Raw genomic sequence first — 14672 nt, 5'->3', positions numbered from 1 at the left:
GGTGCTGGGAAAACTGGTCAACCACTTGTAAAAGAATGAAACTAGAACACTTTCTAACACCATACACAAAAATAAACTCAAAATGGATTAAAGATCTAAATGTAAGACCAGAAACTATAAAACTCCTAGAGGAGAACATAGGCAAAACACTCTCCGACATAAATCACAGCAAGATCTTCTATGACCCACCTCCCAGAATATTGGAAATAAAAGCAAAAATAAACAAATGGGACCTAATGAAAATTAAAAGCTTTTGCACAACAAAGGAAACTATAAGTAAGGTGAAAAGACAGCCCTCAGATTGGGAGAAAATAATAACAAATGAGGAAACAGACAAAGGATTAATCTCAAAAATATACAAGCAACTCCTGAAGCTCAATTCCAGAAAAATAAACGACCCAATCAAAAAATGGGCCAAAGAACTAAACAGACATTTCTCCAAAGAAGACATACAGATGGCTAACAAACACATGAAAAGATGCTCAACATCACTCATCATCAGAGAAATGCAAATCAAAACCACAATGAGGTACCATTACACGCCAGTCAGGATGGCTGCTATCCAAAAGTCTACAAGCAATAAATGCTGGAGAGGGTGTGGAGAAAAGGGAACCCTCTTACACTGTTGGTGGGAATGCAAACTAGTACAGCCACTATGGAAAACAGTGTGGAGATTTCTTAAAAAACTGGAAATAGAACTGCCAATGACCCAGCAATACCACTTCTAGGCATACACACTGAGGAATCCAGATCTGAAAGAGACACGTGCACCCCAATGTTCATTGCAGCACTGTTTATAATAGCCAGGACATGGAAGCAACCCAGATGCCCATCAGCAGATGAATGGATAAGGAAGCTGTGGTACATATACAGCATGGAATATTACTCAGCCGTTAAAAAGAATTCATTTGAATCAGTTCTAATGAGATGGATGAAACTTGAGCCCATTATACAGAGTGAAGTAAGCCAGAAAGATAAAGAACATTACAGTATACTAACACATATATACGGAATTTAGATAGATGGTGGCGATAACCCTATATGCAAAACAGAAAAAGAGACACAGAAGTACAGAACAGACTTTTGAACTCTGGGGGAGAACGTGAGGGTGGGATGTTTTGAAAGAACAGCATGTATATTATCTATGGTGAAACGGACCACCAGCCCAGGTGGGATACATGAGTCAGGTGCTCGGGCCTGGTGCACTGGGAGGACCCTGAGGAGTCGGGTGGGGAGGGAGGTGGGAGGGGGGATCGGGATGGGGAATACGTGTAACTATATGGCTGATTCATGTCAATGTATGACAAAACCCACTGAAATGTTGTAAAGTGATTGGCCTCCAACTAATAAAATAATATTTAAAAAATAAAAAAATTTAAAAAAAAAAAAAAAAAAAAACCCATGAATCAGAGCGTACATTGCAGCTGAGTGGAGACTATCAGTAATGTGTGACAAAAATTTCCCAACAGTTGGCTACTGGGGACTTAGGTATTTTAATGCATTATGTTACTATATTAACATATGTGATTATGGTAAAGATTGAACTGCCAATAGAGCACTTTATGAATACTCGAAAAACAATAAACAGAGTATAAAAACTCTAAAAAAATAAAAAAAAAAATAAAATGCTGTCTAGGTTGGTCATAGCTTTTCTTCCAAGGAACAAGTGTCTTTTAATTTCATGGCTGCAGTCACCAGCTGCAGTGATTTTGGAGCCCAAAAAAATAGTTTCTCACTGTTTCCACTGTTGCCCCATCTATTTCCCATGAAGTGATGGGACCGGATGCCATGATCTTAGTTTTCTGAATGTTGAGTTCTAAGCCAGCTTCTTCACTCTCCTCTTTCACTTTCATCAAGAGGCTCTTTAGTTCTTCTTCATTTTCTGTCATAAGGGTGGTGTCATCTGCATATCTGAGGTTAGTTATATTTCTCCTGGAAACCCTGATTCCAGCTTGAGAATCAGGATCCATCAAAGTGAGAACAAGATGGATCAAATGACCATTCAGGAGAAGTACTTGAGGGAGGAAGGCACAGGGATTAGAAAAAAATGAAGTAAGTAATGAAAGCAAGAAGGAATGAGATGACACTGGCAAAGGCAGAATGGGCAAATTTTAACAGCTTGGGGAAACTGTGCAAATTTTTTGATTAGGGAAACGATTTTCTGAGTTTAGTGCTAAGCAGACAAGTCAGCTAAAAAGCTCTGACCCTTGGAGCCTACTGCTTTTCAATCAGATAGTGATGGTGACATCTGCCAGAAACAGGGAGGTTGTTTTTTTTTTAACATTTGGATCTTCCGTTGATTAGGAACCAGACTGAAAGTACCTAATGAGATGAGAGTACCTAACTACAAATAGCTGTGAAACGAAGAGAAGTGAAAAGCAAAGGAGAAAAGGAAAGATATTCCCATTTGAAAGCAGAGTTCCAAGGAATAGCCAGGAGAGATAAGAAAGCCTCCTCAGTGATCAATGCAAAGAAATAGAGGAAAACAACAGAATGGGAAAGACTAGAGATCTCTTCAAGAAAATTAGAGATACCAAGGCAACATTCATGCAAAAATGCGCTCAATAAAGGACAGAAATGGTATGGACCTAACAGAAGCAGAGAGAAGGTGGCAAGAATACACAGAAGAACTGTACAAAAAAGATCTTCACGACCCAGATAATCACAATGGTGTGATCACTCAACTAGAGCCAGACTCCTGGAATGTGAAGTCAAGTTGGCCTTAGAAAGCATCACTATGAACAAAGCTAGTGGAGGTGATGGAATTCCAGTTGAGCTATTTCAAATCCTGAAAGATGATGCTGTGTAAGTACTGCACTCAATAGGCCAGCAAATTTAGAAAACTCAGCAGTGGCCACAGGACTGGAAAAGGTGTGTTTTCATTCCAATTCCTAAGAAAGGCAATCCCAAAGAATGCTCAAACTACCGCACAATTGCATTCATCTCACACGCTAGTAAAGTAATGCTCAAAATTCTCCAAGCAAGGCTTCAGCAATATGTGAACCAAGAACTTCCAGATGTTCAAGCTGGTTTTAGAAAAGGCAGAGGAACCAGAGATCAAATTGCCAATATTCACTGGATCATCGAAAAAGCAAGAGAGTTCCAGAAAAACATCTATTTCTGCTTTATTGACTATGTCAAAGTCTTTGACTATGTGGATCACAATAAACTGTGGAAAATTCTGAAGGAGATGGGAATACCAGACCACCTGACCTGCCTCTTGAGAAACCTGTATGCAGGTCAGGAAGCAACAGTTAGAACTGGACATGGAACAACAGACTGGTTCCAAATAGGAAAAGGAGTACATCAAGGCTATATATCGTCACCCTGCTTGTTTAACTTATATGCAGAGTACATCATGAGAAACACTGGGCTGGATGAAGCACAAGCTGGAATCAAGATTGCTGAGAGGAATATCAATAACCTCAGATATGCAGATGACACCAAGCTTATGGCAGAAAGTGAAGAGGAACTACAAAGTCTCCTGATGAAAGTGAAAGAGGAGAGTGAAAAAGTTGGCTTAAAGCTCAACATTCAGAAAACGAAGATCATGGCAGCTGGTCCCATCACCTCATGGGAAATAGATGGGGAGACAGTAGAAACAGTGTCAGACTTTATTTTTTTGGACTCCAAAATCACTGCGGATGGTGGCTGCAGCCTTGAAATTAAAAGACCCTTACTCCTTGGAAGGAAAGTTAAGACCAACCTAGATAGCATATTAAAAAGCAGACACATTACTTTGCTAGCAAAGGTCTGTCTGGTCAAGGCTATGGTTTTTCCAGTGGTCATGTATGGTTGTGAGAGTTGGACTGTGAAGAAAGCTGAGTGCCGAAAAATTGATGCTTTTGAACTGTGGTGTTGGAGAAGACTCTTGAGAGTCCCTTGGACAGCAAGGAGATCCAACCAGTCCATTCTGAAGGAGATCAGTCCTGGGTGTTCATTGGAAGGACTGATGCTGATGCTGAAACTCCAATATGTTGGCCACCTCATGCGAAGAGTTGACTCATTGGAAAAGACCCTGATGCTTGGAGGGATTGGGGACAGGAGGAAAAGGGGACGACAGAGGATAAGATGGCTGTATGGCATCACCAACTCGATGGGCATGAGTTTGAGTAAACTCCGGGAGTTGGTGATAGACAGGGAGGCCTGGCGTCCTGCGATTCATGGGGTCGCAAAGAATCAGACACGACTGAGCGACTGAACTGAACTGAACTGAACTCATTGATGGCAACAACTGGACAGCTGACAGACAACAGTAATTTCGTGCCTCTAACACTAGGCTCAATTTCAACTAGTGGCTTGGGTAGTAAAAGACTTTGGAACTTATTTCTGCTCTCTTGTTGCATGTAGGCCCCTCAGAAGCAGGATGGTCAGTGTGTGGACATAAACTATGTGGACATCACAGTTAAGCCCATTAAGTAATGGTGTCGAATGGTTATTTACACACCAGTATGCTGTTGTTTTCCTATAAATTTCTCCAAATGTTTACTTTAGAAAAATGTATCTAAAATATGTATAAATAAAAAACCAAATATAAATGTAATATTCTAAAGGCCTCACATTAATCCAGGGCAATCTTCATCACAAAGGTCTTTTTGGTTACAGCAAGCAAAAGATCTTATCTTTTCCTCCCAGACATTAATTACAAAAAATTTGAAAGCAATGCCATCTAGTGGATGTCTTCTTTATAAAAAGCATTCTTTCCAAAAGATGCACTTAATATTCATTCATTCAACCAATATTTGAGGACTTGTTATATGCCTGGTAGCTCAGTTGGTAAAGAATCCACCTACAATGCAGAAGACCCAGGTTCAATCCCTGGGTGGGGAAGACCCCTTGGAGAAAGAAATGGCAGCCCACTCCAGTATTCTTGCCTGGAAAATTCCATAGACAGAGGAGCCTGGCAGGCTACAGTCCAAGAGGTTGCAAAGAGTTGGATACAACTTAGTGACTAAACCACCACCACTGTATGCCAGGTACCGTTTTAGGTGCTAAGGATATAACAATGAACAAAAACAACAAAACAAAAAAATTCTTCCCTCATGGAATTTACATGCTACTGAGAAAGACAAATAAATATATATGTCAGATGATAAATGCTTTAAAGAAAAGTGAGTCAGGATCAGAGAACAAATTGTAACAGAAAGAAGTAATGGCTATTTCATGGAAAGTAGTCTGGGAAAGCCTCTTTAATAAAGTGACAGTTGAGCAAAAGTTTAAAGGAGATGAGGAAATGAACCATATAGCTATCCAGTGAAACAGCACACAGGAAGAAAGAATTACAGCAAGGGCACAAGTCCACTCTTTTGTGAGAAGATACCTAGTGTGCTGGAGGAATAAACAAGGAGGCTAATGTAGTAGCTGGAACACAGAAACCAGGAGGCAGAATAAAAGGAAATGAGGTCTAAGAGACAGCCAGGGCTGAAGACACAAAAGATGTCTATGTTTGTGGTGTGTTTTTTTGTTTTTAGGTTTTATTCAGTAAGACAGGAAACCTACGATCACGACTCACACGATCTGACATTTTTTTTTAAAAATTATTTTTAAAATTTATTTATTTTTGGTCGCTGCGCTCGGGCTTTTCTCTTGCTTCAGTGAGCAGGGGCTCCTCTCTAGTGACAGCGCGGGGCTCCTCTCTAGTGACAGCGCGGGGCTCCTCTCTAGTTACAGTGCGGGGCTCCTCTCTAGTGACAGTGCGGGGCTTCTCGTTATGGTGGCTTCCCTGACTGCAGAGCACAGGCTCTGGGGTGTGTGGGCTCCCCTCGTCGCTGCGTGTGGGCTCCCCTCGTCGCTGCGTGTGGGCCCCCCTCGTCGCTGCGTGTGGACTCCCCTTGTCGCTGCGTGTGGGCTCCCCTCGTCGCTGCGTGTGGGCTCCCCTCGTTGCGCCTAGTTGCTCTAGACTGCAGGCTCAGTAGCTGTGAGGCACAGGTTTAGGTGCTCTGCTGCATGCAGGATCTTCCTGGACTGTGTCTCCCGCGTTGGCAGGTGGATGCTTAATCCACTGAGCCAAGAGGAAAACCCTGGATGTCTTTTTCTTTTTGAAGAATCACTCTAGCTAGCAAATGGAGAATAGGCTATGGAGGGGCAAGGGTGACAGCAAGATCAGCTAGTGCAGTCATCCAGGTAAAAGATGATGACTTGACCTAGAGAATAGCTCAGGTAATTAGCAATACTGCACTCAAGACAGAGTTTCAAAGATGATTGAAGGGACTTCTTGACTAATCAGACGAGCAGCTGGAGAAATGGAATTACCACTCACTAAAGTGAAGAAGACTGGATTCAGATCAAGTTGTTATTAGTTTCCCCTGTTACTTCACAGCTCTTGTATAAAAAGAAAGCTTTACATTAGTGACCAAATGCCTATTTGAAACAAAACATGAACTTAATGTAAAAAAAAAAATAAAGCTTTTCAAAATTCTAGTTGAAATCTAGCATAATAAATATGCTAAAATATGTTTATGGTTTCTCAAAGCTTCGTGCACACGTGTAATACTTTCCTGTTCATTAATTCAATATGTACTTGCTCAGTACTGCAGTATTACTAAGTATAATAATGTGAATCTATTAGTTCCTTACAGATTCCAGAATATTCCAAAGTTTTGTCTTAGTGATAATAAGTATTTATGAATAATTTTTATTTTCTATCACAGAAATCTTCAGGATCTCCCTCACCACTAATTTACCTGGATTCACAAGTGATAGGAGAGCAGGAAGTAAACCAAGAAAAACCTAATCAGACTCAAGAAGCCATCTCATAAACTGGTAAAAGGGAATTTATTTGACTTAACTGTTTGTCTCCTGGATCAAAGATCCTGGATCTGTGCTACCAAGTAGGTAAATGGTCCTAAGACCACACTGCCACTGCCATCAGAATCAGCCAAAGTGAAGCTGTCACTACCACTACATGCTGCTCCCTGATTCACTGGTTCAGAAAGACTGATGTTCTGAGTAGTTTGGTAGGAATTAAACGGCATTAGTGGTCGAGTAGCTGGTACCCTCAGAAGTGACCTGCACACTAAGTAGAAAACTTCCGCCAGATCCAGGCTTGGCCACTGCTTCCACATGGTACCAACACAACATAAACCTCTCCTTAGCATACTTAGTTATTTTTTGTGATTACTTGATTGTCTTCCTCCCCTATTGCACTACATCTTTCTTCTTGGTTTTCAAGCTCTTCTGATTTCATGACAACTCAGGAATGTCCATTTCCGCCTCTTACAATTCTAGTTCTATATCCCCCCTCTCCAAGTCGCCACCTTCCAGGGCCCTGAGTCCCATCTCTGGCTTCCCCAGACCCTTCAGCCTTTCTCACACACAGATCCACTTGCAGTTCTAAGACCTGGGTTTATTTTCCTCTATCCATTTTATTTCTCACAAAGTTTTATTTTGAAAATCACTATTACTACTTACCATTCATATTACCTTTCTTTTTTATTCTTAACCTACAGTTCCATCTTTTTTTCTAATTATCCCCGATAGGGACAATATAGTATTTATTCAATTCATTGTATACTGGAATTTTCACGGCTGCCAAAATATCCATAGATAGGTCACTAATCTATTTATCCATATTCTCAAGGTGTGTACAGCATATAGCATCTAAAACTATGTCAGACCCTAATCAGAAATCCAATAGGTGAAACACACAAAAACAGTTTTTCTGAATCAATCAGAAGAAGGGGATTCAGAATTCTGCCTGTTTGGCACTCCCCTCTCCCCAAGGCAGTCCCTATTACCTGAGGGTTTAGCACCAGACTACACTATTATAGGAGCCTGGTGCGCTCCAGTCCATGGGGTCGCTAAGAGTCGCACATGACTGAGCGACTTCACTTTCACTTTTCACTTTCATGCATTGGAGAAGGAAATGGCAACCCACTCCAGTGTTCTTGCCTAGAGAATCCCAGGGACAGGGGAGCCTGGTGGGCTGCCATCCACGGGGTCGCACAGAGTCAGACACGACTGAAGTGACTTAGCAGCAGCAGTGTACTATTACCTGGGCTTCCCTGATAGCTCAGTTGGTAAAGAATCTGCCTGCAATACAGGAGACCTGGGTTTGATCCCTGGGTTGGAAAGACCCCCTGGAGAAGGGAAAGGCTACCCACTCCAGTATTCTGGCCTAGAGAATTCCCTGGACTGTATACTCCAATGGGTTGCAAAGAGTCGGACGCAACTGAGCGACTTTCACTTTCATACTATTATCTAATTATTAACAGTATGGAAATACAATTGCAGTCTGTGATGAACATGTATGATTAACATACTGCTCAAAGTCATATAAAAATAAGCTAGCTAGTGCACTGTTGTAAAAAAATATATAACTAATCATTTCAATTCATTCTAAAGTGCTTTCAAGTACATCACCCACAAGGGTTTCTTTTTTTTAAATAAATTTTAAATTTTTTACTTTTATTTATTCTTTTTTCTTTCTATTTACTGTTTTCTTCCTCCTTCTTGATAAAAAGATATTTAGCAACTTATTGATAGAAAATATTTTCCACTTACCCTAAATTCTCTAGATGTGAATCCTTTAATCTTCCATCATATTAATTTTTCAATTTACTTTCTCACTTGCCTTTTTCCAACAGATTGTTTGTAAGCACAAAATGGAGAGAGTACTCCATACAGAGACATACAGAAAGCTAAAAATATTCCTTTTACAGTCTTATTTTTCCTGCTTTATCTCTTTTCCAAGTCCATAAACTATCTCAGTTGTGGCAGACACTGTTAATTACCCACCAATATCCATTTCCACTTCTTCCCTGCAATGTGGGAACCTCAATTTCATTCAGGCAGTAATGTTAACCAGCCCCATCAGGCTTGTTACAAATATTTTTCCCCTGACTTTTCCCTTCTCTTTTGCATGCAAGGGTGACCAACTGAGAAATCTAGAGGACTCCAAAGCATGAAAAGAAAATCAGCAGAGAAGAAGAGGCAGCTATTCTGAAAAGTATACTTTCCTGATTAAGATATAATGGGCTCTTTCTCATTTCACTGACTTGAACACAGAATGGATATAATGCCAAAAATGTATCAGCCCTAGGTCTCTACCACCACTGAGAAGCAAAACCACTGCCAGCAACTCAGGTCTTCCTGCTATGAGGGAAAAAATAAACCTCTTGCTGTTTAAGCCACTATTCTTTGGGTATTCAACTGCTTGCAGGAGAAAGCTTTCCTGACCTACCCTTCCCAGCAACACCAAATAGGGATCAAACAGTCTTGTAATAGCACAAATGAAATGTGACCAAGCAGGGCAGAGCTGGTGCCACTCTGTAATCCCCTATTCCAACTCCAGAAGGCACTATAAGAACACAAGTCTGACATCTATACAAAAGAGCACTGGGACCTTTGATTCAATCTGACCCTAGCACCAGATGACTACACTTTTCAAGCCTTGTGAAGAATAAACTAGAAAAGTAAAAACAATATAAATTTCAATCCTTGTCTTCAAATGACCTTCGTAAGTTCCTTGTGAGTTAGGAAATATTATTAAGTGACTGAAGTCACTTCAGCAGTGTCCAACTCTTTGTGACCCTATGGACTATAGCCCGCCAGGCTCCTCTGTCCATGGGATTCTCCAAGAAGAATACTGGAGTGGGTTGCCATTTCTTTCTCTAGGGGATCTTCCCAACCCAAGGATTGAACCCACATCTCTTATGTCTCCTGTATTGGCAGGCGGGTTCTTTACCACCACCACCACCTGGAAGCCCCTGTAAACTGGTCATTGGATCTGAAACCTTGATCACTTTCCATCGGGAAGTACCACAATGACTGGTTGCCTTTTTGTGATGCTAGCATGCTTTTCTGTTTATGAACCGTTTTTATTCACACTTCTGACACCAAATGTGTAGGTTTTCTATACTAAGCAATTTTCCAATTCCCTATGGACACTAACTGTGTGTCCTACAAGTCAGTTCAATTATACCACTAACTACTAGGAGTTAACTCAGACTGCACAGATTAAAGGCTCAGACTCACAAGACTACCCTGACCTCAGACATCAATCACAAGTCCCAGACCTCTGTTACTTCAGACCAGTCAGCAATAAATTGAGAGCACCACCTACCCCCAACACCTCAATGGGTTCACCAACTCAGAAGCTCTCCAAACTCTATCAATTAGAGGGTTTTGGAAGATTCCATTACATGGGCATGATTAAAATGTTGATTGATCCAATTCTAGTCCTTCCCTGCTCAGAGACTGGGGAGGTAAAGCTGAAAGTTCAAACCTATAATCACATGACAGGTTCCTCTGGCAATCAGTTTCATTTAGATGCAATCTAGAGGGCCATCAAGAGTCATTTCATTAGCATAAATCAAGTATGGTTGGAAAGGTGGTAATTATGAATACAAATGATGCTTTTCTCAGTTCTATCACTCAGGAAATTCCAAAAGTTTTAGAAGTTCTTTTGACAGGAACCAGGATGACTACAAAATACATATTCATTGTATCACAATATTCAGTGCCCCCTCATGCAAAGAGTTGACTCATTGGAAAAGACCCCGATGCTGGGAGGTATTCGGGGCAGGAGGAGAAGGGGACGACAGAGGATGAGATGGCTGGATGGCGTCACTGACTCCATGGACATGAGTTTGAGTAAACTCCAGGAGTTGGTGATGGACAGGGAGGCCTGGCATGCTGCAATTCAGAGGGTTGCAAAGAGTCAGACACGACTAAGCGACTGAACTGAACTGAAATGATTCAGTGCCTAGATCCATTAGATTTTTAGGGTTTATAATTTGGTGATATTCTATTATTTCTTCTTAATTTATTGTCTATAAAAAAGACATATTTACTACTTAGTAATATTTATAGAGAAACCAGAATAAATGCTTAATTTCCTTTTTTATAAAAACCCATTTTCAAAATAATAAGTTGCATCTCCAAGAATTTTCCAAGGGTGATTAATTGGTTGCTTTTCATTCTTAATATAACAGACTCATGAATTTAAATATATTTCATGTGTCTTAGTCTACTTCTATTATTGTTCTATTGGTGATCAATTTGTTTCATCTTTGGTTAGTGTGAGCTCCTCAGGTTGACTCTTAAGTCCTTCTGACACTCCTGTAAGTAGTCTTTGATAGCTCTCTTGATATCTGACATTTCAGATTCAACTTATAAACCTCCTAATACTCTGATTTCACTTCAGATCAAATAAATCTTTTGTCTCTTACTAAAAAACAAAACCTTTCTGCTTCACAGTTAAAATTGGTCATTCCCCTATGGAACACTTGTTCCTTTTAGTAGGAAATGGTATCTGGATTCCATGATCTGAGAGTAACACTTGTCAATTCCCTCATTAATCAAACATTTTCTGAGTAGCCAGTATGTGCTACTTGTAGGATTTGGCTTTGAAGATACAAAGATATAACACAAACTTAAACAGCTGACAAACCAGTGGTATATACTTAGGAAGAAAAGATTATCAAGAAGTGTAGAACAAAGCAAATAAGCTCTAGGCAAAATAGTCCATTTGGAGTTTACCTGGTCGGGTAATACACTTTGATTTTTGTAGTACTTGTAGAGAAAAATAAGGAAGGTTCATTGTGACACACTACACCTTGGCTAAGAAAACAGAATTGAATCAGTTTCCAGGTGAATAAAGCACTTCTGTTTATGAATGTTTATCAGAGCAGCAGAGGAGGAGATCAGACTTATCTTCAGATTTATGGAATTACATAAATGACTGAATGCCTTTCTCATAGAATGTTAAAACAAAGGTCCTTGCCAAACTAAGGAAATCTTTTCTTTCTAAGCATGCATATACTTACCATCAGTGTTTCCTGCATTTAATACCACATTATTTCAAAAATTAAAGTAAAATAACGTTCAATAAAAAATGTTTTGAAAATTGCAATTTTTTCTTTCACAAATATTTTATTTCCAACTAGAAATTACTTACAAAGCAGTTTACCTTTTGTCTTTCTTATTAATTTTCCCTCTTCTCCATTTTCTACTTACATTTTTCCCTCTGTTTCTTAAACTTATTTCTTCCTCACTTTGTGAAAAACACGGCTTATCCAGAAATTCCCTTTAAACCATAATAAAGGGATAGAAAAGGCAAAAAGAAAATGCTTCCTGGAGAGTTAGGGACTTTAGGAAGGTTATATACACACTGCTATATTTAAAATGAATAACCAACAAAGACCTCTGTATAGCACAGTGAACTCTGCTCAATGTTATGTGCCAGCCTAGATGGGAGCGGGGCTTGAGGGAGAATAGATACATGTATAAGTATGTCTGAGTCACTTTAATATTCACCTGAAACTATTACAACATTGTTAATTGGCTATACATCAAATTAAAACAAAAAGTTTAAAGTATGAAAACAAAGAATACACTTCCTGTGTCATTTTAAAAAGAAAATTTCTTTAAAATTGAATCTATTAACAATACTCTATATTCTCAAAAGTAAGTATTAATCTGTTTGTAAATATTATATGCTGTATATGTTACAAAAATAAAGCATTATAATAGAAAATAAAATCTCCTACCTTTCAGCACTAAATGCTGACTCTGTGTCAATGTACACAACAGCTCCTTCTAATCCTCCCATGTTGGTAGGTAATGTAGCCAAAATGCTCATCATTATACAAAACTGAGTTTTTCCACAACCTGGGGGACCTGTAATCTAAAAAAATAAAAAGAAAAAAATATTATTTGTATAAACATTACAATCTAGTCAAAGCAAAATCCTTTTAAAAACTTGCCACATATACAGTTCAACTTACCTGGGTTCCCAAAGGGAACACTTAATATAACCCTTATATACATAAGGGTTCCCTGATAGCTCAGTTGGTAAAGAATCTGCCTGCAATGCAGGAGACCCCAATCCTATTCCTGGGTCAGGAAGATCTGCTGGAGAAGGGATAGGCTACCCAATCCAGTATTCTTGGGCTTCCCTTGTGGCTCAGCTGGTAAAGAATCTGCCTGCAATGCGGGAGACCTGGGTTCAATCCCTGGGTTGGGAAGATCCCCTGGAGAAGGGAAAGGCTGCCCATTCCCGTATTCTGGCCTGGAGAATTCCATGGACAGTCCATGGGGTCACAAAGAGTCGGACACGACTGAGCGACTTTCACTTTCACTATATATAATAAATGAACTTCCCCCCTATGCATCTGGATTGGTACTAGTTACGCACCATCCTTGAGAGAAATGAGAAAACAGTCACCGAAATCATCCCTGTGTTCTGCAAAGTTCAGATGAAAAACTCTGGTTGAGAAAGGCTTGAGGATTCATTGATACACTCACAACTTGAAGTTTTATATTTTTTCTCAATAAGACATTTATAGAAAGCTCTGAAAATATTTAAGAGGCTTTAATAATTGGTTTAGCATTTGTAATAAATTGGCCTTTCAAAACAATTTTATATTAGTCCCACTTAAAGGTACTTTGATCTTTATTATTAATATTAATAAAGTATTTAAGAGTAAAAGGTATTGATGTATACGATTTTAAATGGTTTAACAAAGGAAAAAAGTGTATGTGTGTGTGTGTATATGTGTAGAAGAGAGATAAAGCAAATGAAACAAAATTCAACAACTGCTAAATCTAGGTGATTCATACTTTGAAGTGTCTATTTTAAAAGTTTAGTTGTTGGAAAGCTATTTTGAGACTAAAAAATCTGAAAACAAGAGGGCATAGATGGAAAAGAATAGGACATTAATCAAGGCATACTGAGTCCAACAGGAGGTAGTTAACAAAAGTTAATTTGAAATATTTAAAATAGCCCGTTTAAACATACTGTTTGTCATACTGGCTATGGCATCCTAATTTTAAGAACCAAAACACTATCCCTTTTGTGAGAATAGCACTAATGAATAATTTTTCACAATAGGAAGGAGGGAAAAGAAAAAGGAGAAAAGGAAAAAGTAGAAATCTGAAGTAGAGACGAACAGAACTCTGAGCTAAACTGAGACACACCAGATCTGAAGACACTGTCTCAGATATACCAAGAAGCAGGAAGAAATAAGAAGGGATGACACAGGAGTCTAAATCATCTAGGCCAGTGGTTCTCAAACGTGACTGAGCTTAAACTCACCTGGCAAGTTCATTAACCAGCATTTCTGGTTAGCAATAGGTCTGGAATGGGACCTGAAAATTTATATTTCTAGTAAGTTGACACTGATGTTGCTCTGCATTTGAGAACCACTTTTAGAAGTTAGACTAAAGGTAAACTTCATTTTTCAAAGTTTAACATTGAAAAAAACAAAGGCTCACAAGCTAGAAACCATGTGTTGATTTATAATCTCTAAAACAATGATTTAAACTTTTAGTATAAATAATTGCTGCTAGCAATAACAGTGTGCCAGATCATGAGTGATTTGGAAAACTCCAAAATTCTTTGATTACATACTCCAACAAACACACCAAAAAAAAACAAACACAAGCAAAATTTTATTACAATCCTCCAGTATGTGCATATGCATTATATATAAACTATTTTACTAATACATTATGCACAGTAAAAAATACACAGAGATTAAAAATAAAAGATTACAAGCATTTAAAAAGTTTCATATATTTTTTCATTTAAAATACAAATCAATAGTTTCATAGCTTTAATTAAGAACTTCTTTTGATAAAAATATGCCATAAAGAAAGTAAAAAGATGAATTACAAATTTGAAGGTGATATTTGTGATACATGTAAGTGACAAAGTAGTAATATCTAGA

General features: G+C 38.9%; 1 protein-coding gene across 1 annotated transcript in view; it reads right to left on the bottom strand.

The window, feature by feature from the left end:
• Positions 1–14672, bottom strand: part of RAD51B (RAD51 paralog B) — a 607108-nt gene that overhangs the window by 564249 nt on the left and 28187 nt on the right. Inside the window, exon 5 of the mRNA XM_065940439.1 lies at positions 12492–12628. Coding sequence (XP_065796511.1) covers positions 12492–12628 — 137 coding nt within the window. The remainder of the gene's footprint in view (positions 1–12491; positions 12629–14672) is intronic.

Source organism: Muntiacus reevesi, chromosome 7 (genome assembly GCF_963930625.1).
Source record: "Muntiacus reevesi chromosome 7, mMunRee1.1, whole genome shotgun sequence".
NCBI classification, from domain to species: Eukaryota; Metazoa; Chordata; class Mammalia; order Artiodactyla; family Cervidae; genus Muntiacus; species Muntiacus reevesi.
This window is presented reverse-complemented; position numbering and strand designations above follow the sequence as displayed.